Source organism: Schistocerca americana, chromosome 1 (assembly GCF_021461395.2).
Source record: "Schistocerca americana isolate TAMUIC-IGC-003095 chromosome 1, iqSchAmer2.1, whole genome shotgun sequence".
NCBI classification, from domain to species: domain Eukaryota; kingdom Metazoa; phylum Arthropoda; class Insecta; order Orthoptera; family Acrididae; genus Schistocerca; species Schistocerca americana.
The window spans coordinates 1,230,362,395-1,230,387,189 of record NC_060119.1 but is presented as its reverse complement, the minus strand read 5'-3'; the positions used below and the strand labels follow the sequence as shown (position 1 = coordinate 1,230,387,189).

Sequence of the window (24,795 nt, the reverse complement as noted above, 5' to 3'; positions counted from 1 at the left end):
ACAAAATATACCAGTTGCCTGCAGTTTTTTGTCTAATGAATTAAGCACATTTTCACTGTAAGTGTAGATAGCCTTCTCAATATCAGAACCTTTTAGAAATCCAAACTGTAACTTTGACAGTATGTTATTTGAGATAAGAAGGTTATAAAGCTGACTGTATATTACTTTTTCGAAAATTTTGAGAATGCTGGCAACAGTGAAATTGGACGGAAATTTGATGCTGTTTCTTTATCTCCCTTCTTAAACAGTGGCTTAACTTCAGCATATTTCAACCATTCAGGAAATATTCCACTGATAAATGACTGGTTACACAGATAGCTTAATATGTTACTTAGCTCAGAATCACATTCTTTAATTAACTTTGTTAATATTTCATCATACTCACTAGATGTTTTTCATTTTAAAGATTTTATGATGGACATTATTTCTGTTGGGGTAGTGAGGGTCAAATTCATATTATGGAAGTTGCTTGAAATTTCTGGTCTGAGGTATTCCATAGCAGCATCTACCAAACCTGACAACCCCATCTTTTCGGTAACAGTTATAAAATGTTTATTAAAAAGTTCTGCAACACTATACACATCTGTCACCAATGTATCATTTACTCTTAATGCTATTTGTTCCTCTTTATGTCTGGTTCTACCAGTCTCCTCCTTCACTATATGCCATATTGTCTTTATTTTGTTATCTGATATGACTATCTTTTCCTTGTAATATATTTGCTTTGACATCCATATTACAGTCTTTAATATTTTGCAGTATTTCTTGTAATGTGCTACAGCATCAACATCGGAACTGTTTCAGACTGACAGATACAGTTTCCTTTTTGTTTTACAAGATACCCCTATTCCTCGATTAATCCATGGCTTTTTTGTAGACTTTGCTCTAACCTTGGTAAGTTTTGGGGAAAAACAGTGTTCAAATAAGGTAAGTACTTTATTAGCAAAAGTGTTATATTTTTCATTCATGCCATGAGCACTGTAAACATCAGTCCAGTGAATGTCTCTGAGGAGTGTCCTAAAATAATCAATTTTTGGCTTATTGATTACCCTCTGATTACACACTTTTGTGCAATAAACACTTTATTCCTCAGTGATGAATTACCCCAAAATATGATGCCATATGCAAGCAATGAGTGAAAATAGGTGTAGTAAGCTAATTTACTAAGATGTTTATCACCAAAATTTGCAATGACCCTTATTGCATAAGTAGCTGAACTCATACGTTTCAGCTGATCATCAACGTGTTTCTTCCAATTTAATCTCTCATCAATGGACACATCTAAAATTTTTGAATATTCTACCTTAGCTATATGCTTCTGATTAAGGTCTATATTTATTAATGGTATCATACCATTTACTGTACGGAGCTGTATGTACTGTGTCTTATCAAAATTCAGTGAGAGTCTGTTTACAAGGAACCACTTAGTAATTTTCTGAAAGACATTATTGACAATTTCATCAGTTAATTCTTGTTTGTCAGGTGTGATTAATATACTTGTATCATCGGCAAAAAGGACTAACTTTGCCTCTTCATGAATATAGAATGGCAAGTCATTAATATATATTAAGAACAACAAAGGACCCAAGACCAACCCTTGTGGAACCCCATTCAAGATAGTTCCCCAGTTTAAGGAATGTGCTGATCATTGCATATTATGAGAACTGCTTATTTCAACTTTCTGCACTCTTCCAGTTAGGTATGAATTAAACCATTTGTGCGCAGTCCCACTCATGCCACAATACTTGAGCTTTTCTAGCAGAATTCATGATTTACACAATCAAAAGCCTTTGAGAGATCACAAAAAATCCCAATGGGTGGTGTTCGGTTATTCATATCATTCAAAATTTGTTTGGTGGAAGCATATATGGTATTTCCTGTTGAAAAACCTTTCTGGACACCAAACTGATATTTTGTTAGTACTTCATTTTCACAGATATGTGAAGCAACTCTTGAATACATTACTTTCTCAAAAATTTTGGATAAAGCTGTTAGAAGGAAGATTGGACGGTAATTGTTGACATCAGGTCTATCCCCTTTATTATGCAAAGGTATAACAATAGCATATTTCAGTCTATCAGGGAAAATGCCCTGTTCCAGAGAGCTATTACACATGTGGCTGAGAATCTTACTTATCTGTTGAGAACAACCTTTTAGTATTTTGCTATAAATGCCATCAATTCCATGTGAGTTTTTGCTTTTAAGCAAGTTTATTATTTTCCTAATTTCAGAGGGAGAAGTGGGTGAGATTTCAATCGTATCAAATTGCATAGGTATGGCCTCTTCCATTAACAGCCTAGCATCTTCTAATGAACACCTGGATCCTACTATATCCAAAACATTTAGAAAATGATTATTAAAAATATTTTCAACTTCTGACTTTTTGTTCGTAAAGTTTTCATTCAATTTGATGGTAATACTGTCTTCCTGTGCTCTTGGTTGACCTGTTTCTCTGTTAATAATATTATAATTGTTTTAATTTTATTATCAGAGATGCTTATTTCAGACATGATACACATACTTCTGGATTTTTAATAACTTTTCTTAATATAGCACAGTAGTTTTTATAATGTTTGATAGTTTCTGGGTCACTACTCTTTCTTGCTGTCAGATACATTTCCCTTTTCCGGTTACAAGATATTTTTATACCCTTAGTAAGCCATGGTTTGTTACATGGTTTCTTACGAGTATATTTAACAATTTTCTAGGGGAAGCAGTTTTCAAATGCATTTACAAAAGTGCCATGAAAAGTGTTTACCAAGATCAATGCTTCATTAAAGAAATGAAAATATAAATAATCAAATTAATGAAATAAATGAAGAGATTAGATTAGATTAGCTTAGTACTTGTTCCATAGATCATGAAGACGACACTTCGTAATGATGTGCAACATGTCAGGTTAATAAAAGGTGTTTATACAAGATATTACATTACACAAAATATTACATGACACTCAATATTTTTATTTTTTTTAGTTTTTATTTATTTATTTACTTGTTTTCTGAGGGGGGGGGGGGGGGATTACCCACTTACTATATCCAAAAATTCATCTAATGAGTAGAAGGAGTTGCTATTAAGTAATTATTTTAATTTCGTTGTAAATGCTATATGGCTATAAGGCTATCTGTCAGACCTTTGATGCTATTAGATAGGTGACCAAAGACTTTTGTAGCAGCATAATTTACCCCCTTCTGAGCCAAAGTTAGATTTAACCTTGAGTAGTGAAGATCATCCTTTCTCCTAGTGTTGTAGTCATGTACACTGCTATTACTTTTGAATTTGTTCGGATTGTTAATAACAAATTTCATAAGTGAATATATATATATATATATATATATATATATATATATCATACCTAAATGGAAGAGTGCAGAAAGTTGAAATAAACAGTTCACATAATATGAAAAAAACGGTGATTTCTCAAACTGAGGAACAATCAAGAATATATATATTAACAATGGGATACTTCAGTCTATCTGGCAAAATGCCCTGCTTCAGAGAGCTATTACATATGTGGCTAAGAATCCTACTTATTTCTTCGGAATATATATATATATTCTTGATTGTTCCTCAGTTTGAGAAATCACCGTTTATTTCATATTATGTGAACTGTTTATTTCAACTTTCTGCACTCTTCCATTTAGGTATGATTTTAACTATTTGAGCACTGTCCCATTCATACCACAGTACTTAATCTTATCTAGAAGTATTCCATGATTTACACAATGAAGAGCCTTTGATAGATCATAAAAAATCCCAACGGGTGTCTTCCAGTTACTCAGAGCATTTAATATTTCATTAGTGAAAGTATATATAGCATTTTCTGTTGAAAAACCCTTCTGGAAACCAAACTGACATTTTGTTAAAAGTTTATTTTTACAAAGGTGTGAAGCTACTCTACAGAACATTACTTTTTCAAGAATTTTGGATAAGGCAGTCAGAATAGAGATTTGGCGGTAGTTGTTGACATCAGACGAATCCCCTTTTTTATGCAGTGGTTTAACAATGGCATACTTCAGTCTATCTGGCAAAATGCCCTGCTTCAGAGAGCTATTACATATGTGGCTAAGAATCCTACTTATTTCTTCGGAACAAGTTTTTATTATCCTGCTGGAAATGCCATCAATTCCATGTGAGCTTTTATTCTTGAGAGAGTTTATTATCTTCCTAGTTTCAGAAGGAGAGGTGGGTGGAATTTCTATTGTATCAGATGCTGTGGGTAAGGCCTCTTCCATTAACTGCCTTGCTTCTTCTAATGAACATTTAGATCCTATTTTCTCCACAACATTTAAAAAATGATTATTCAAAATGTTTTCGACTTCCGGCTTGTTGTTCACTTTGATGGTGATGCCATCATCCTGTACTCTTGGTTTCCCTGTCTCCCTTGTAATAATTTATTTATTTATTTATTTATTTATTTATTTATTCATCCGTGGAACAATAAATATTGTATGGATTTCGTCAGATTACAACACATGAGCACACATACATTTACAATTAAACAGGTTTCTCATATTTTGTGTAGTTTTTATAACTAGTCATACACATATTTATAATTACATAATATTTTGGTGATAATGTCATATGTTGCTAATAATCTACATCTATGTTAAATATTCTTTTACAGTATAACAACTTTTACTTACTAAAAAGGTTTTAAGCTTTTGTCTGCAAGTGAGGGGCTCATTTATTTCTTTAATTTCTTGTGGTAATTTGTTATACAGTTTTATCCCATTATAAAATATACTTTTTTGCGTCTTTGCTTTGTTCTTTCTATCTAGGTGGAGGTGGTGACAAGCTCTTGTTTCATGGTCATGTATTAGGCTGTTTTTGTTGTACATGTTGAGATTTTTCTTAATGAACATCATGTTCTGAAAGATATACTCACAAGAAACAGTTAGAATTCCTAGCTTTCTAAATAATTCTAGACAGTGGGCCCTGTTGTTGCTATTTGTTATTATCCTTATGGCTCTTTTTTGTACTTTGAACACAGTTTGTATGTTACTGGCACTTGTTCCCAAAACATGATCCCATAGCTGAGGAGGATATTCCAAATTGTTTTGATTTTGTTATCAGAGGTATTAATCTCAGACATGATGCACATGCTTCTGGACTTTTTAATAACCTTTCTTAATGTAGCACAGATTTTCTCTGAAATTTCTAATTGTTGAGTCATTAATTGAACGCACAACTTTGGAGGGTAGTTTTGAATTACTGAATGGAGCTATGTCATATACTGTAACTAGATGAGCATCATGATCAGAAAGCCCATTCTCAATAGGGCAAGAATTTATGTTATCTTGTTCTATAAAAGTGTTATCTATCAATGTGTTGCTCTCCTTTACAGCTCAAGTAGGAAAATTAATTACAGATGTCAAATTGTAAGAACTGAGCAAGACTTCCAGATCATTCTTCCTATTACACTCTTTCAGTGAATCAACACTGAAGTCCCCACAAATAATAATTTGCTTTCCCCTATCTGACAGATAGCACAACAAGGCATCCAAGTTTTCCAGGAGTAAACGAAAGTTTCCTGAAGGGGACCTATATACTGTTACAATTATAAAAGAGCCCTCCTCCAGTTTAAGTTGACAGGCACATGCTTCTGTTTGTTGCTCTAGACAAAACTTTTTTGTATCTAAGCTTTCTACACAGTGATAACTTTTGACATATAGGGCAACTCCTCCTCCCACCTTATTCTCTCTATTTCTATGTGCAGCTAGTTTATAACCACTGATATTTACCTTTTCCATATCAGACACAATGTGATGCTCGGACAGGCATCGTATATCTATCACATTACAAGATTCAATGTCATCTAAACAAACCAGGAGCTCATCTACTTTATTCTTCAATCCTGGAATATTTTGGTGTAAAATGGTAACATTATTTTTTCTTTACTTTTGTGAGAATCTACTTTTTTCTTTAATCCACCAATATTTTGGTTAAATATGGTAGCATTATTATTTACTTTCCTGTTGTGAGAATTTTGTGAGTTTTGGACCTCTTTAGCACCTGCCTGAACTTCTCATTGGACTCTGATATTGGTCTAAAAACTGAATGGCATGTCTCACTATCCTAGTATTTAGCAATACTGAAAAATCTGTCTCTCTCATTATCTACTGGTACAGGATAAGTTTGGAAATTACATATTTTGAATAAAACCACAGAATGATTTATAGCATACATAATAGTCTTGGCACAATACTCTCATTCCCATAACTCTCAATATTAATTCCACTGCTTACTCATTAAGATTAGTGATTCAGCATACCTCGTTGTTTCCTTCTACTGCAGCATAATGTAGTGGTGTTCTGCCTCGATGGTCCATAATATTTATATTGGCTCCAGATTGAATAAGTCTCTCAGCAAACCTCATAATTTTCTGAAGTGACTTTGGATGCCTAATCTATAAATATTTCATAAAATTATCATTTTAACACATTACACATGTCAATGCAATGTCATGAAATCATCAGTGTTGAAAAATACTTTATTTATATTAATTTCTAACTCTACTCTTCTACATACACTACTCGGGTGTTCTTGTCTGTTGCTAGATACTTAACAATTATGAGCATTACAAACAAGTCCAAGCATTCACAGCAATGGTAATATAACTTGTAAAAAGAACACCACACACAGCTGGATGACAATCTTTAATGGGATATGACAGGTTTCGTGACCTATAGCCACATACTCAGGCGTACATAATACTTGAAGTCATTAAAGACATTGAAGTAGAAAAGAAAGGAGACCCAACCTTCACCAATAAAATGGCATTGCTGTTCACTGAGGCTGCCACTCTGGTATGCTGGATAATCGGTTCTTCACTGCTTTTATGGAGGATGATGAAAGCACTATTTGACCCCGTCTGCAGCTTGTGGTCTAGTGGCTGGTATTGCTGCCTCTGGATCATCGGGTCCTGGGTTCAATTTCCAGCCAGGTTGGGGAGTTTCTTTGCCTGGGAGCTGGGTGTTTGTGTTGTCCTCATAATTTCATCATCATTTGTGAAAGTGGTGAGGCTAGACTGTGTAAATATTGGAAATCTGTACAGGTGCTAATTACCATGCAGTTGAGCACCCCGCAAACCAATCATCATCATCATCATCATCGTCATCATTGTCATCACTATTTGACCCCTTTTGTAACTGACCATCTGTCTGGGTCTCTCTTCTTTTGTACATCAATGTCCTTAATTATTAAAAGCACAGGTCATCAAACTGCAGCCTGCACACTGCATATGGCCTAAATCAAGTATTCACGCCATTCGCCGTTCTAACTGACCATCTCTCGGGGTCTCCCTTCTTTTGTACATCAATTTCCTTAATGATTTAAAGCAGAGGTCATCAAACTGCAGCCTGCATGTGGCCTAAATCAAGTATTCAGACCATTTGCGGTTCTCACCTATGTTTTATAATAGTACTAGCAACCTGCCCCAGCTTTGCGTGAGTAGCCCAAAGTACCTTTGGCCAGGTGACTTGTCTGGCATAGCAGTAATTTTGTGTATGGACCACTGTGTAGAGTTAGGATTAAAGGTCAGGGAACAACATTAAGAAACTTAAACACTGTAAGCAGCATTAACAAATTCAGCCATGAACTAAGTGAAGTTGGCCACTTAACTCAGGGACACATGGGTAAGTAGTGCACTCACTGCATGTTTATAGAATGTGCGAAGGTAAATGTTTTTTTGTTTGTCTGCCAGCACTGACAACTAACGGGCATGTGTGACTCATCCTAGTCAGCTGCTATAGTATAAATTTTGACATGGACTCATGAATGCACGTTACAGGATGAACAACTTCAAAGGTACTGTTTATTTGTAGTAAGAAACATTAAATTAACCAAGGTTCTTGTAAGAAGAAAAATGACAGTGAAAGCATTTACTTGTGGGAGTTGCCAGCAGAACATCCGTAGATGCACAGTGAAGGATATCATTATTCTGTGGCAGCGCACACAAGGGACAGATTGTTTATTCTTTGATCATATATAATAGTTCTGTTGTTATTGATTCAATGTTAATATGAACTTTACGTTGCAATAAAAAAATAAAATATTATAGCCTAACTACTTCGTGAGTCTTTCTGAAGATTGTAATAAGTAGTACGTGGCTCCCTGCTGCCATTGGATAAGCAGCTGCCAGCAGAAAGTCGTATACTCCTAGCTCACTTATTTGTTACATAGTTTAATTCTTAATTTCTTTGCGTGTTTTTGGTACTTGCATTGTTTAATTCATAAATTTCGGGCGTATTATACTATTTGAGAGTTGAAGCATCGCATTTTAGTACCTGAATAGTGTAAATTTGCGTAGTCGTCTGTCTTATGTTTTTGTTTTGAATGGCCAGTGTCGGTTGGTCTCAGCCAGTGTGCTCCCTGCTGCTGTTGGATAAGCAGCTGCCAGCAGAAAGTCGTATACTCCTAGCTCACTTATTTGTTACATAGTTTAATTCTTAATTTCTTTGTGTGTTTTTGGTACTTGCATTGTTTAATTCATAGATTTCGGGCGTATTATAGTATTTGAGAGTTGTAGCATCGAGTTTTAGTACCTGAATAGTGTAAAATCACGTAGTCTCCTTCCGCCGCCGAGTAGTGTGTCAGCATTGCGCAAGTAGCAGCATTACTGCATTTACTAGGCAACCTTGTATTGTAATAATCGTTTAAATTTTGTGTCGATTAGCTTGTGCTCTCTGTAGATTAGTTCAGACGTTCTTTGCACAACAGTTTTTAGCATGGATAGGGACTGCAACTGCTGTGTTGGGATGCAGGCTGAGTTGGCATCCCTTCACTCCCAGCTTCAGGCAGTGCTGGCTTCGGTCACACAGCTTGAGGCTGTTGCCAATGGGCCTCACTGTGGGGGTCTGGATGGGGGTTTGTCGGGGACGGCCAGATCGTCCCATGCATCCCCCGATTGGACTATGACTGTGGCTGCCCGGGATACTGCCCACACTGAACGGAAGGCCTCTCCAGTTTGTCTGATGAACCGGTTTCAGGCTCTGTCTCAGGCTGATACTGATCTTCGGCCAGACATGGCTGCTTGTCCTGTTCCAGAGGTTGCCCCTCAGTCTGCAAGATCCGGGCAGTCGCAGAGGGTGGGCTTACTGGTAGTTGGGAGCTCCAACGTCAGGCACGTAATGGGGCCCCTGAGGGATATGGCAGCAAGAGAGGGGAAGAAAACCAATGTGCAATCTGTGTGCATACCGGGGGGAGTCATTCGAGATGTGGAAAGGGTCCGGATGCCATGAAGGGTACAGGTTGCACCCATCTGCAGGTGGTCGCTCATGTCAGCACCAATGATGTATGTCGCTATGGATTGGAGGAAATCCTCTCTGGCTTCCAGCAGCTATCTGATTTGGTGAATACTGCCAGTCTCGCTAGCGGGATGAAAGCAGAGCTCACCATCTGCAGCATCATCGACAGGACTGACTGCGGACCTTTGGTACAGAGCCGAGTGGAGGGTCTGAATCAGAGGCTGAGACAGTTCTGCGACCGTGTGGGCTGCAGATTCCTCGAGTTGCACCATTGGGTGGTGGGGTTTTGGGTTCCGCTGGATAGGTCAGGAGTCCACTACACGCAGCAAGTGGCTACACGGGTAGCACGAGTTGTGTGGCGTGGGCTGGGCAGTTTTTTAGGTTAGATGGCCTCGGGCAAGTACAGAAAGGGCAACAGCCTCAAAGGGTGCGGGGCAAAGTCAGGACATGCAGGGACCAAGCAGCAATCGGTATTGTAATTGTAAACTGTTGAAGCTGCATTGGTAAAGTAACGGGACTTCAAGCGCTGATAGAAAGCACCGAAGCTGAAATCGTTATAGGTATAGGAAGCTGGCTGAAGCCAGAGATAAATTCTGACGAAATTTTTACAAAGGCACAGATGGTGTTTAGAAAGGATAGATTGCATGCAACTGGTGGTGGCATGTTTGTCGCTGTTAGAAGTAGTTTATCCTGTAGTGAAGTAGAAGTGCACAGTTCCTGTGAATTATTATGGGTGGAGGTTACACTCAACAACCGAACTAGGTTAACAATTGGCTCCTTTTACCGACCTCCCGACTCAGCAGCATTAGTGGCAGAACAACTGAGAGAAAATTTGGAATACATTTCACATAAATTTTCTCAGCATGTTATAGTCTTAGGTGGAGATTTCAATTTACCAGATATAGACTGGGACACTCAGATGTTTAGGACGGGTGGTAGGGACAGAGCATCGAGTGACATTATACTGAATGTACTATCCGAAAATTACCTTGAGCAATTAAACAGAGAACCGATTCGTGGAGATAACATATTGGACCTACTGATAACAAACAGACCCGAACTTTTCGATTCTGTAAGTGCAGAACGGAATCAGTGATCATAAGGCCGTTGCAGCATCCCTGAATATGGAAGTTAATAGGAATATAAAAAAAGGGAGGAAGGTTTATCTGTTTAGCAAGAGTAATAGAAGGCAGATTTCAGACTACCTAACAGATCAAAATGAAAATTTCTGTTCCGACACTGACAAAGTTGAGTGTTTATGGAAAAAGTTCAAGGCAATTGTAAAATGCGTTTTAGACAGGTACGTGCCGAGTAAAACTGTGAGGGACAGGAAAAACCCACCGTGGTTCAACAACAAAGTTAGGAAACTACTGCGAAAGCAAAGAGAGCTTCACTCCAAGTTTAAATGCAGCCAAAACATCTCAGACAAACAGAAGCTAAACGATGTCAAAGTTAGCGGAAGGAGGGCTATGCGTGAAGCGTTCAGTGAATTCGAAAGTAAAATTCTATGTACTGACTTGACAGAAAATCCTAGGAAGTTCTGGTCTTACGTTAAATCAGTAAGTGGCTCGAAACAGCATATCCAGACACTCTGGGATGATAATGGCACTGAAACAGAGGATGACACGTGTAAAGCTGAAATACTAAACACCTTTTTCCAAAGCTGTTTCACAGAGGAAGAGTGCACTGCAGTTCCTTCTCTAAATCCTCGCACAAATGAAAAATGGCTGACATCGAAATAAGTGTCCAAGGAATAGAAAAGCAACTGGAATCACTCAACACAGGAAAGTCCACTGGACCTGACGGGATACCAATTCGATTCTACACAGAGTACGCGAAAGAACTTGCCCCCCATCTAACAGCCGTGTACCGCAAGTCTCTAGAGGAACGGAAGGTTCCAAATGATTGGAAAAGAGCACAGGTAGTCCCAGTCTTCAAGAAGGGTCGTCGAGCAGATGCGCAAAACTATAGACCTATATCTCTGACGTCGATCTGTTGTAGAATTTTAGAACATGTTTTTTGCTCGAGTATCATGTCACTTTGGAAACCCAGAATCTACTCTGTAGGAATCAACATGGATTCCAGAAACAGCGATCGTGTGAGATCCAACTCGCTTTATTTGTTCATGAGACGCAGGAAATATTACATACAGGCTCCCAGGTAGATGCTATTTTCCTTGACTTCCGGAAGGCGTTCGATACAGTTTCGTACTGTCACCTGATAAACAAAGTAAGAGCCTACAGAGTATCGGACCAGCTGTGTGGCTGGATTGAAGAGTTTTTAGCAAACAGAACACAGCATGTTGTTATCAATGGAGAGACGTCTACAGACGTTAGAGTGACCTCTGGCGTGCCACAGGGGAGTGTTATGGGACCATTGTTTTTCACAATATATATAAATGACCTAGTAGATAGTGTTGGAAGTTCCATGCAGCCTTTCACGGATGATGCTGTAGTATACAGAGAAGTTACAGCATTAGAAAATTGTAGTCAGGTTGACGGAGGAGATAGAGAAGATCCAAAGAAGAGTGGCGCGTTTCGTCACAGGGTTATTTGGTAACCGTGATAGCATTACAGAGATGTTTAGCAAACTCAAGTGGCAGACTCTGCAAGAGAGGCGCTCTGCATCGCGGTGTAGCTTGCTAGCCAGGTTTCGAGAGGGTGCGTTTCTGGATGAGGTATTGAATATATTGCTTCCCCCTACTGATACCTCCCGAGGAGATCACGAATGTAAAATTAGAGAGATTCGAGGGTGCACGGAGCCTTTCAGACAGTAGCTCTTCCCGCGAACCATACGCGACTGGAACAGAAAAGGGAGGTAATGACAGTGGCACGTAAAGTGCCCTCCGCCACACACCATTGGGTGGCTTGCGGAGTATAAATGTAGATGTAGGTAGATGTAGAAAGTGGTGACCCCGTATAAAGAATTTTGTTGTAGACGAACAAATGCAGCCCAGTTCAATTTCGTCTACCAGGAGATCAGCGAGTCCGCGCAGCACACAGAGTGTTACGGATCGGAGTCGCATTTTGCTAAAGACCATTGAGGAATTATGACACGACATCAAAGAACAAGAAAACACTGTGTTGAATTTTTCTGCGCCATCAAGTAATGGCCTTTTGACAGAGAAAAATAGCAAGATGAAATTACGCCCACAGCAGTTCATACCTGATAAAAGTGAACTGTGGCTTGCAGTGCTTGATCTGACTATCCAGCATCACGGCATTGTAAACGAAGAGACAAAATTTACGATCGCCATTAGTGCACTTGACAATAAAACAGCAACGATCAGCGCAGATATAATACTTCAGCCGCTCGCCATGCAAAAGTATATGCATTTTAAGCAGTTACTCATTGAGTGACTATGTCGGCCAGTGGAACAATGTATCCAAGTATTGCACAGTGAAAAGAGAGGAGATAAGTCACCTTCAGAATTTTGGCTTCACCTGTGAAGTTTAGTCAATGAACCGAGTTGCCAGATACGACACTGCAACATGTATGGCGTGCGCAGTTGCCAGAGGCAGTCAGAATGGTTGTGGCGCTCTCAGATGCACAAGATATCTTGGAGTTGATCTCATTAGCCAACAAGGTCTACACCTCGTTAGATGCAGCGCATACGTCGACGGTGATGTTCGGACACAACAGTACAGACTCACAGGAAACGGCGGCAATACAATAACACCAACAGCCAGACGTTTCTCAACAACTGGATGACCTATAAAAACAAGTTGAAGGATTGAAGCAGCAGCTATCGACGTTGCTCGGAGGCAAGACAGGCACAAACAAGAAGAGGAAGAAAGATGACATTGTGTCTAAGGAGCGTATCTGCAGGTACCATCGACGATTCGGAAGCGAGGTGACATGCTGCACATCACCCTGCAATCACCCAAATGGCGACAGTGGCCGGCATTAGTTGCCGCTGGTCACGAGTTCGAGCACCAGCACCTACTGTTATGAGGTGAGATCGAAGAGGGGCAGCAATGGGTCAGTAACCTTTCTTCTTTACCTTCACTGTCCCATCAGCTGTTTGTTACAGACGTTAAGTCCAGCCGTGTTTATCTAGTCGATTCAGGTTGGGACGTTAGTGCATTGCCTGTTAGAAAGTGTGATGTGAAGCTCCCTCCATCTCAGTCGAAACTCACAGCAGCAAACCAGACGTCAATAGCGACTTATGGAAAATGTCGGATAGACGTAGACCTCGGGTTCCATGAAAGTTTACCATGGACTTTCATAATTTCCGATGTGCCAGACACAATATTGGGTGCAGATTTCTTGTTTCATTATGCACTTGAGGTATCTATTAGCTCAGTGAGCATTTGACGGGGGACACAGTGCATTAGAGGCATCCAAGGACGAAGCCCTATGTCCATGTCTGATTGCAGACAAGTAGCAAACTGCAAATCCATGTCTGGTGGGCAGACAATAAAGCACAATACGGTACTTCACATCAGGACTACACCCGGTCAACCAGTGTCTCAATGCCCACACTGGTTAGCTCTGGATTGTTTTGCTACAGCAAAGGCAGTGTTCGAAGAATTATTACACTCGGGGAATCGTCCGTAGATCCGACAGTCCGTGGTCATCGCCACTTCACCTCATAAAGAAGAAAGATGGGACTTGGAGACCACGCGGAGATTACAGGGCACTAAATACTCGTACCATCCCCGATCTTTATCCGATAAACCACATATCAGGGATTTTACACACAGACTTGCAGGCGTGACCATTTTTAGTGTCATTGACTGCAAAAAAGCATATCACCAGATACCAGTCGCACCTGCTGATATTCCGAAGACGGCTGTCACGACACCATTCGGTTTATTCGAATACCTCCGTATGCCATTTGGGTTAAAAAATGTGGCACAAACTTGGCAGCATTTCATTGAAGAAGTCCTCAAAGGTTTACCATATTGCTTCGCGTACATCGATGACATCCTGGTTTTTTTGTTGTCTGAGGAATTGCACGAACTACATCTAAGGACTGTTTACCAGTGTATTGAGGCATATGGCATTTTGGTCAATGAATCAAAGTGTTTACTTTGACAATGTCAGGTGCCATTCTTGGGCTACTCAGTGACAGCAGCCGGTATCAGCCCACTGCAAGACAAACTCAACCTTATTGAAGAGGTGACTCGCCCCATCGACTATCTCCAATTACACCGGTTTCTTGAAGCAGTTAACTTCTACAGACAACATCTGCCTAATGCGGTGGCCATTCAAGCCCCTTTGATGTCAGCACTAGTCGGCAATGATGCAGTAGGCAAACAACCTTTACAGTGGACATCAGAGATGCAGATGACATTTGACAAGATCAAAGCCTGTCTACTTCAGGCAATAACGTTGGCACATCCGGTTCCTCAAGCTTGACTGGCAATTGTTGTGGATGTGAGCCAGCAGGCAATAGGTGCAGAAGGTGGGAAAAAATTGGCAGCCTCTAGGTTTCTTCTCCCGCAAGCTTACATCGTCGCAAGTAAAATGTAGTGCCTATGATAGGGAGGTACTGGCAATTTATGAAGCCATCAGACATTTCCAACCGCAAGTAGAAGGCAAACCATTCACCGTTTCTACAGACCACAAGCCAACTACTTTCACCTTTAGTAAGAACAAGGATGGTTGCTCACCACAACAATTTAGACAACTCGAGTTTATCACTCAGGTTATTATACACCTGCAGCACGTAAAAGGAGCTGAGAATGTCATGGCAGATTTCCTGTCTAGGTTGGAAGCAATATCTCACACTATTGACTACAAGGAAATAGCTGCAGCACAGGAAACAGACCAGCAACTTGCTAAATTCTCTTGTGATAGTACGTCTGAGTTATGCTTGTAACAAATACAACTTACAGGTGAACACTTCCGAGTTTGGTGTGATGTATCACAAGGAAAACCGAGACCGTTCATATCTGAGAGATTGCAATGACCATTATTTGATAGCATCCATGGACTGGCTCATCCGGGAAAAACCCCAGCGTCAAACTAATGACAGACAGATTCGTGTGGCCCGGTATAAATAGAGACTGCCGTAATTGGGCAAAAACGTGCCTGGACTGTCAGAGGGCCAAGGTGGGAGACACGTGCACAAAGCAGTAGGAAACTTCCCACTTACCACACAACATTTCACATATGTGCACCTGGACATCGTGGGACCATTTTTGCCATCGGAAGGATACTGTTATCTCCACAATGCGGTGGACCGCTTCACCAGATGGGAAGAGGCGATTCCATTATCGGATATTTCAGCAAAAACAGTGGCACGCGTATTTCTTTCATCTTTGATAGCACGTTTCGGCTGCCCCTTACATGTCACCACAGACCAGGGGCATCAGTTTGAATCAACGTTGTTCTCGGAATTGGCCAACCTCTGCGGGTTCCAACATCATTGCACCACAGGGTACCACCCAGCAAGCAATGGGATGGTGGAACACTGGCATAGAACATTAAAAGCTGCATTAATGTGGCATGCACAGTCTTGGTCGTTAGCATTACCACTAGTTTTGTTGGGCCTACGCACAGCATTGAAAACGGATTTAGGGGCATTCCTAAGGGTGAACCCTTACGACTGCCTGCAGAATTCTTCACCGATAAGGAAGGGGCACGACAGACTGAACTGCCGTTTACATTGCAAATGGTACGCGACTTCGCCCATCTCCTGTCTCGAGACATGGAGCAGTAAATACGTTCATGCACAAAGATCTACGCTCATGTACACATGTAATGCTATGGACGGACGTTGTCAAGTCACAACTTCAGCCTCCATATTCTGGACCTTACAGAGTGCTCTCACAGGATGAACATACCATGCAGATAGATCTAAATGGAAAGAGTCAAGTGGTATCATTGGAACGGCTCAAACCTGCACATATGTAACCAACTGGAGAGGACACAGAGGTCAGGCACCAAGCGCCACCTTCCACACCACTGGATCAGGATGACATCACCTCACCACCACAAGAGGAAGAGGTACTGTCACTACCAGCAACAGAAGCTGAAGAAGTTCAACCAATGCCTTCAGTACACACAAGAGCTGGGTGTCAGGTGAGATATAAATACCCCGACATTCCCGGAGCTCCACTCTATCGGAGGGGGGCTGTGTAGGAGTCGCCAGCAGAACATCCGTAGATGCACAGTGAAGGATAGCATTATTCTGTGGTGACGCGCATAAGGGACAGATTGTTTATTCTTTGATTATATATAATAGTTCTGTTGTTATTGATTCAATGTTAATACATTAATAAAAAAATAAAAAAATTAAAAAAAATAAATAAATAAATAAAATATTAAAGCCTAACTACTTCACGAGTCTTTCTGAATGTTATAATAAGTAGTACATGGCTAAATACTAAACATTGGTCATTGTGCCTCAAACTGCGTAATGCATTTAAATATAAGTGCAGTTAGTGTTATTTATGAATTAATAATTTGCTCACAAACATAACAAATCACTTTGCCAGGCAATTGCAGTGGCACAACTGGGGGGTTGCTGAGGGTGTGTAGTGGGACACCCTCGTCTAACATTACCTTTCTTTAATAGAAATTGCCGATACCAGGAATATTTTTGAATCTTGTATAGGTGAACATTATCTCAGCTATTTCACTAAAAAAATTTCATATGATTTTGTATATTATGTACTGTATTTCAGGCTAAAATATATAAAAAGAAATTAGTTTATCACAATTGATATATACTAACTCTGTATGTACAGTTAAAATTACTTTTCTTTTGGAAACATTTGAAATTACAAAATAACTAGCTCACTTAAAATTCCTATTATTAATTTATGCAATCTAACACTAATTATTAAATTTATTTTTGGACTCATTTATAAAATAATGATATAACTTAGTCAAGGTTCTTCTTTTGCCAAGAAAGTTTGTAAACTCTTTGGAATATAGTTAGTACCGCAGAATGAGTGAGGAATAGTGGGCATGCCTCTAATGGAATAGGTCATGTTTCTATGTTTGACAAAAACAATGTGAATTTTTGTTCTACAGTGGAGACTGTAAATCAGTTTGATATAGAAGAATGGGATAAAATTAATAAAAAAAGTCATAGAAACAGAAATTACTTCATCAGTTGTCCTATCAACTAGAACCCACAAAGTTAAAAAATTTCAGCCTGAAGAATCTACCCCTACACAAGACAAACTGCAGTCAAGAACGAAAAAATGAATATAAGTAACAAAATTATTTGTACATCTTACTCCTCTCAAAGCATCTGAAACAAAGCAATTAATCTTTTTGAAGAAACTGAAAAATTTACTAGTAACACGTGTGATGGTAAGATTACAATTGTGGGTATCATCTGAGATCAGTTGACTGATAAAGAAGTTTTGTCTGTTGCACAAGAAGAAAGGACAGTGATTAGTGTCATCTGCAGTTTATATATAAATGAAGATATATCATATGAAGAAAGAAGACCCGAGAGCTGCCCAACAAAGTCGTATCAACAGTGATGAGATACTGTCAACAATGATGGACCAGATCAATTGAAAGAGAACATTATAACTATGATGAAGGACATGAAAAAAGAAAAGATAAGTGCAGACTATTTGTGAAATTAACTTTTCTTTTAACTCGTGTGATTGCTAGGAAAATGAATAGAGACGAGAGTAGTAATGATGTAGAAGTGATAGCTGTAGGACTCAGCCAGATTAGATTAGTCAGTTTTCATTCCATAGACCCAAAAAATGAGATGAATGACATGGTTGTGGAACATGTCAAAAGTATAACATAAAAACATAAAACATTTGAATATAATATTTACTATCCCGATCATTTGTCAGGAGATAGTCAAAATATGTTTATAAAAGGCAGTAAACTGGAACAGCTAATATTTACAGAACAAAACACTATTAATAAATTTATCATAAACATAATAGCTAATCTTGACTGTTGTGACCAATTGTTGTCAAAACTGAAATCTAACAGGTGAACTGCAAGATGGCGGCAAGTGATGTTGTTCAATCATGTGAAGCGTGCAAAAAAGTTATTAAAATTACAGATATAGTGCTGGTTTGTGGATTATGGTGTAATAAATCCTTTCACAATGAGTGTGTAGGCGTTAGTAACAGTGAAGCTCGTACAGTAGCATGTTCTAAAGACCGAATTAAGTTTTACTGTGTGTCCTGCGAAAAGAGGTTAAGTAGTGAAAATTTACATGAACCTGAAGTGCAGGAACACAAAAGTGATATTGAAGTGAACGGTGACGTGAAATTGTTAGAATACTTGCAAAATATACTCAAGTTAACAAATAAAATATCGGAAGATAACCTATCAATGAATAAAACGCTGGATACAATTATCAGTGCTGATTCTAAGATTGAAGAATTGCAGTCTCCAAAATATAATGTAAAAATATGTGAAAAACCACTTGTAAACGGTGCTGACTCCTTGGAAAGTGGTTATAGCAAAGTAAGTGAATTTGTGCAGGAAAACATTGGTACTGCAAATGGTAAACAAACGGATTTGGCGGCAGATAAACATAAACACCATATTGTGGTTAATGTGCTGTGCAACCCGACTCACACATCAAAAACAACTGTTGGTGATCGAGAAAACGGCGCTGATGAATGCTGTAATAATGTAAGTAGTGACAGAAACTGTTCAAATCCCTTTCTACAACAAGGAAAACAGATCATTCCAGACGAAAAATCTCCAACCGTAAATTGTAATCAAACTGATATCATGGAATCAAATGAGTGTTTTGATGTAAACAATGTATCGGTCAACAAAACAGGATTTGGCGTTAATAAAGACGAAAATAGTCTCTAAAACTCTGCAGATTCCTCAGAAAATAAACTCTCACCCAATACAGAGTGGCGTGTAGTAAGTTCTAGGAAAAGAAGTTTTCGCCATAGGGACAAGAAAACCCCAACAACTTCTGCAGAACAACAAACAAATAATACAGCACTAAATACAGATATACCATGCAAACTGCCACAGACAGTGACTATCAGATCAACTCCTCCAACCAATGCCATCTCAGTAGTTGGAAATTCAAGTGTTACTGACAGGAAAAATAAAATAATAGGCACTGGTGATGACCAAGGAATGCTGTATGGGGAAAAGAGAGCATGGTTTCATTTAGGAAAGGTGAAAAGTGGAACGACAGCAGAAAACGTAATTAACTTTTTGAAGAAAATACTACCAGGTCATAGCAACTTTCACGTAGAAAAATTGGAATCTAAGGGTGTAAATAGTAGTTTTAAGATTGGTGTAGACTTTCATCTAAAAGACAAGCTAATGGACACTGCTGTATGGCCCAAAAATGTTGTAATTAAGTGTTTTTGTTCTGGAGACCATCCGTTATGCCAATAAAATAGATTATGAAGTTAAAAACAAGGATCAAGGATCACTGCACAAGAATGTTTCTAGTACTGAAAACAATATGCCTATAATCATTGCAAGTGTAAATGTGCAGTGCATAAGAACCAAAATCGATCTCCTATCATTTTTTATAGAAGAAATTAAACCAGATGTTTTATGTATTTGTGAACACTGGCTAGCTGAAGCAGAAGGTGATTTCTATAAATCTGTTGAATACTTAGATATGGCCAGTGCTTGGTTTCGAAGAACTGCAACCCACGGTGGGGTCTCTGTGTATGCCAACAGAGATCATAACATCAAGGGAATTGATTTATGCAGTTTTTGTGTGGATTTTGATCTTGAATTAGCTGCACTGTTATTAACAAATATTGATTTAGTTGTTGTTTCTGTGTACCATTCACCAGATGGTGACTTTGAGAATTTTATTGGACATATGGAGGATTGTTTGTGTTACCTAACACGCCTAAAGTCAAAAATCGCACTGTGTGGAGATTTTAACATACACATAGGTGATGGAGATGCCAGAGAGATGGTCTTTATGAGATTAATTACCAGTTATGGGTTGTTTATTGCAAATAAGTTCCCAACAAGGGGTGGTGCATGCCTGGACACCATATCACCAACCTCAACATCTGGGATTATAAACTCAGTGTAGTTGAACCTATGATAGCAGATCACTGTGCACTAGTAATGGAAACCAGTATGAGGAGCAAACCGCAGATAAGCACATGGCATTCAAATTACACATTCAAAAGAAGATTTGTTAGAGAAGAGAGACTAAATGATCTCAAAGCAGCTCTATCTTATGTAAACTGGCAGCAGGAAATTGCAGAGTTAGTAGGCAGTGATTCTTTCTTATGTCTGTTCCAAACCTTAAAAGCAATATTTGATGACATGTTTCTGGTAAGACCAGTGAAGAATCCTCTGGACAAATCACAAGGCAGGCAGAAAGTTATCAATGTGAAACAATGGTACATCGCCGAGCTCAATAAATTGAAGTGTATTTTAACAATGTGCAAGGACCGAATGAAATCAGCTTTAGACAGTCCAGCTAAAGAATTACATCACTGCAACTACCTAAAAGCCAAAAAATGTTATAGGAAGGCAGTAGAGGAAGCAAAAAAGAAATATAATGATACATACATTAAAGAGGCCCAAAAGCCTTGTAAAGCTGCCTGGAATCTTGTAAATGAGAACAGAAAGAATACTACCTCCTGATTAAATTCGTGTAGCCCTGATGACTTCAATGAATATTTTGTCAGAATAGTGGAAAAGACAATGAGTGAAATTCCACACTCTGACCTAGATCCGACTGCAAACATAAGAAATGCAGACAGTTGCAGTATTCAAAACTGGAAGGAAGTACACCCTGAAGACATGATAAAAATTGTGAACTCCTACAAACACTCAGAAAGTGTAGACATCTATGGCATGTCCTGCACACTGCTAAAGAAAATTATTGCAGAATTAGCTCAGCCACTAGCCATAGCAATAAACAAATGTCTATCTTCTGGTGTCTTCCCAGACTTCCTTAAACTGGCGTGCACAGTACCAATATATAAGAAGGGGGATCCTTGTGAGGTGTCCAGCTTCAGACCAATCTCAGTGGTACCAGTACTAGCCAAAGTTACTGAGTCTGTGATGCACCGCCAGGTACTGAATTACTTTGAGGAAAACAACTTATTCCAAAACACACAGCACGGATTCCGCAAAGGGAGATCAACAGTGACAGCCACACTGGACTTATTAAAAACAATTCGAGAGAGTTTTGAAGAGAGAGAGTGTGTGGCACTGACACTCTGTGACCTCAGCAAAGCCTTTGACTGCATCTCACACACAACACTAACAGCCAAGTTAAGATGCTATGGTGTAGGAGGTGTTGTTCTATCAACACTCCAATCTTATTTGTAAAACCGAAAGCAGGTAGTATGAGTGCACGGAGCAACTTCTCTTGAACAAAAATTGGAACATGGAGTGCCCCAAGGATCAGTCTTAGGACCTCTCCTATTCCTCATATATGTCAATGATATGAGCTGTAATAGTCAAATGTTGTAGTTTGCAGATGACACTACCCTTATTGCCAAAGGACATACAGCTGCAGAAGCTCTTGGTGCATCAAATTTGATGTTTGAAGAAATAAAAGAATGGTTCGTAATAAACAAAATGAAGATCAATGAAGAAAAAACCCAACATTTGATATGCAGTCTAACCAACATTGAAGACCAAGAAAACATGGAGACTGTCAGACTACTGGGCTTCAAGATTGACAGCAAACTCTCCATGAATGATCACACTGCATATGTATGCACCAAACTTTCTCATGTGATATACCTCCTGAGGAAGCTGAAGAGGGTAATAACTGACCAGTTTCTCACAATAGTCTACCATGCACTCTTCCACAGCCACATTAGCTATGGACTGTTGTTGTGGGGACACTCCTCAGGCAGCAAAGATGTGTTGCTATTGCAAAAAAAAAGCCATCAGGATCATATCCTCTAGCAAAAGACTGGACCACTGTAAGCCTATTTTCACCAGGCTGGGCATAATGACTGTCTTTAGCCAGTATGTGTATTTCTGCCTCATGTATATAAAAGAAAATCAAGGGAATTTTAGCATAAGACAAGAAATACATAATCATGACACTCGCTGTAAGAGGAACATTGAAGTGCCAAGGTGTCGCCTATCAAGTACACAAGACGGCTTTCCAACAGTCGCCCTAAAAATGTACAATCACCTGCCTCCAGAAGTGAAATCCCTGCCACCTGAATTATTTCGGAAAAAAATTGCTCAGGACTACACATTTAATTTTGTGTTTTACTTAAAGTACATATTTTGCCAAAATGAAACTTTGTGTGTGTGACATTTTGCTTTATGGTATTTTCATTTCCTGCTATGAAGTTTTACTTTCCTGTTTAGTTATATTTTATTCCCGCTATGTTCTATGTGTTTTTGTGCACTGCATAAATATTTTCTTTTATTTGTAATATAAATTTTGTATATGGTGTTGTATAAATGTTAGTTGATAAACATTGTATTTGTGACGCAGTCTGTCCAGCCATGGCTGGTAAATGACGAAGATATAGTAAAGTAAAGTATTTTTACTTAAGTTGGCATAACAGTCTCTTAAGATATTCATCTATGGAGCAGAAGGAGTTGCCTATCAAAAAGTCTCCCAAACTCTGCTTAAGCTGTGCTTCATCTGAAACCAAGTTTTTAATGGTTGCTGGCAATTTATTGAAAATGTGTGTTCCTGAATATTGGGCGCCTTTTTGGACCAAGGTAAGTGATTTTAGGTCTTTATGTAGATAGTTCCTATTCCTAGTATTGATACTATGTATTGAGCTATTGGATGGAAACAGAGATGCATTACCTGCAACAAATTTCTTTACGGAAGAAATATACTGAGAAGCAGTGGTTAGAATACAAAGTTCCTTGAATAGGAACTGGCGAAGATTGCATCAGCATCGAGGCATACCAGTGTTGAGTTTGTATCTGTTCTTGGGCGCCATGACCGACCTCATTTGAACTCTTCTGTCAAGAGAGTTAATTTGGAGCTGGAACGGCTGCTCATGTCGGGTGCGGGGTCACACATTGGTGTGGTTCATGTTGATTCTGTCAGTAGGTGGGATTATACTAGGCATGGCCTTCACCTCAACAGGAAGGGGAAGGGTAAATTGGCTGGGGAAATAGCAGGAAAGTTAAAGGGGGGAGGCACTGTCATGAGTGGTAAAATACCAGTGGTTATAGGATTCAGAAAAGACCCTTTTTTAGGGTAGGGAGGACAGAAAGAAAACAAATTTTAAGAGAGGTTAGAACTGAGACAAACCTTCAGTTTGAGAAAGAAATCAAAAAACATAATTCCAGCTTATTACATCAACATAAACAGCCATTGGTTAAGAATTTTCAACTGTCAGCAGATATTTTAACTCCATCCAATTTTAAGTCAGTCAATGTGAAATGTCAGCTATCTTTATTGCATCAAAATATTCGAGGACTGAGAAATAAAATTAATGAATTAACTATCTGCATAGATGAATTAGAGTCTTCAAACCCAGCTGACATAATCTGCCTCTCTGAACATCATGTGACCACTGGTATAGAACTTTTAAGTGTTACAGGGTTTAGGTTAGCATCTCACTATTGTAGATCAGAAATGGAGAAAGGAGGAGTTGCCACATTCATCAGGAACTGTCATAAATTTAAGAACATAGACATTCATAAATTTTGCCTAGAACAGCATATGGAAGCTTGTGCAACAGAATTAGATTTTCACAAAAAATCTTTCATAATATTAAGTGTATATCGAGCACCTGCAGGTAACTTTAATCTGTTTGTAAACCACCTTGAAGCTGTACTGGCCCATTTAACAACCAAAAACAAAGAAATAGTGGTTGCTGGTGATTTCAATGTAGATTTCCTTAAAGACTCTCCCAATAAGAACCTATTTGAGTTAGTAACACTATCATTCAACTTAATTCCCACAGTAAAGTTCCCCACTAGGATAACCACTTGCTCACAAACAGCCATTGATAATATCTTTATAGAAAAGTCAAATGAACAAAATTATATTACAAAACCAATAGTCAATGGCCTCTCAGACCATGACATGCAGTTCCTTCTGTTAAATGTTAATACTGAACAGGATATAAAATCTGTTAAATCTGAGCTCAAGAGGGTAATCAGTAAGCCAAAAATTGATTATTTTAGGACACTCCTCAGAGACATTCACTGGACTGATGTTTACAGTGCTCATGGCATGAATGAAAAATATAACATTTTTGCTAATAAAGTGCTTACCTTATTTGAACACTGCTTTCCCCCAAAACTTACCAAGGTTAGAGCAAAGTCTACAAAGAAGCCATGGATTACTCGAGGAATAGGGGTATCTTGTAAAACAAAAAGAAAACTGTATCTGTCAATCTGAAACATTTCCAATGTTGATGCTATAGCACATTATAAGAAATACTGCAAAATATTAAAGACTGTAATACGGATGTCAAAGCAAATATATTACAAGGAAAAGATAGTCATATCAGATAACAAAATAAAGACAATATGGGATATAGTGAAGGAGGAGACCGGTAGAACCAGACATGAAGAGGAACAAATAGCATTAAGAGTAAATGATGCATTGGTGACAGATGTGTATAGTGTTGCAGAACTTTTTAACAAACATTTTATAACTGTTACTGAAAAGATGGGGTTGTCAGGTTCGGTAGATGCT

At 38.8% G+C, this 24,795-nt stretch overlaps 1 protein-coding gene across 2 annotated transcripts in view; it reads right to left on the bottom strand.

Annotated features, from left to right (window-relative positions):
* The window catches only part of LOC124620031 (serine/threonine-protein phosphatase 6 regulatory ankyrin repeat subunit C-like), a 240,507-nt gene that overhangs the window by 125,678 nt on the left and 90,034 nt on the right, over nucleotides 1–24,795 (bottom strand). For both annotated transcript variants that reach the window (XM_047146700.1, XM_047146707.1), the window contains one exon: nucleotides 6,275–6,409. In XM_047146700.1, coding sequence (XP_047002656.1) covers nucleotides 6,275–6,409 — 135 coding nt within the window. The remainder of the gene's footprint in view (nucleotides 1–6,274; nucleotides 6,410–24,795) is intronic.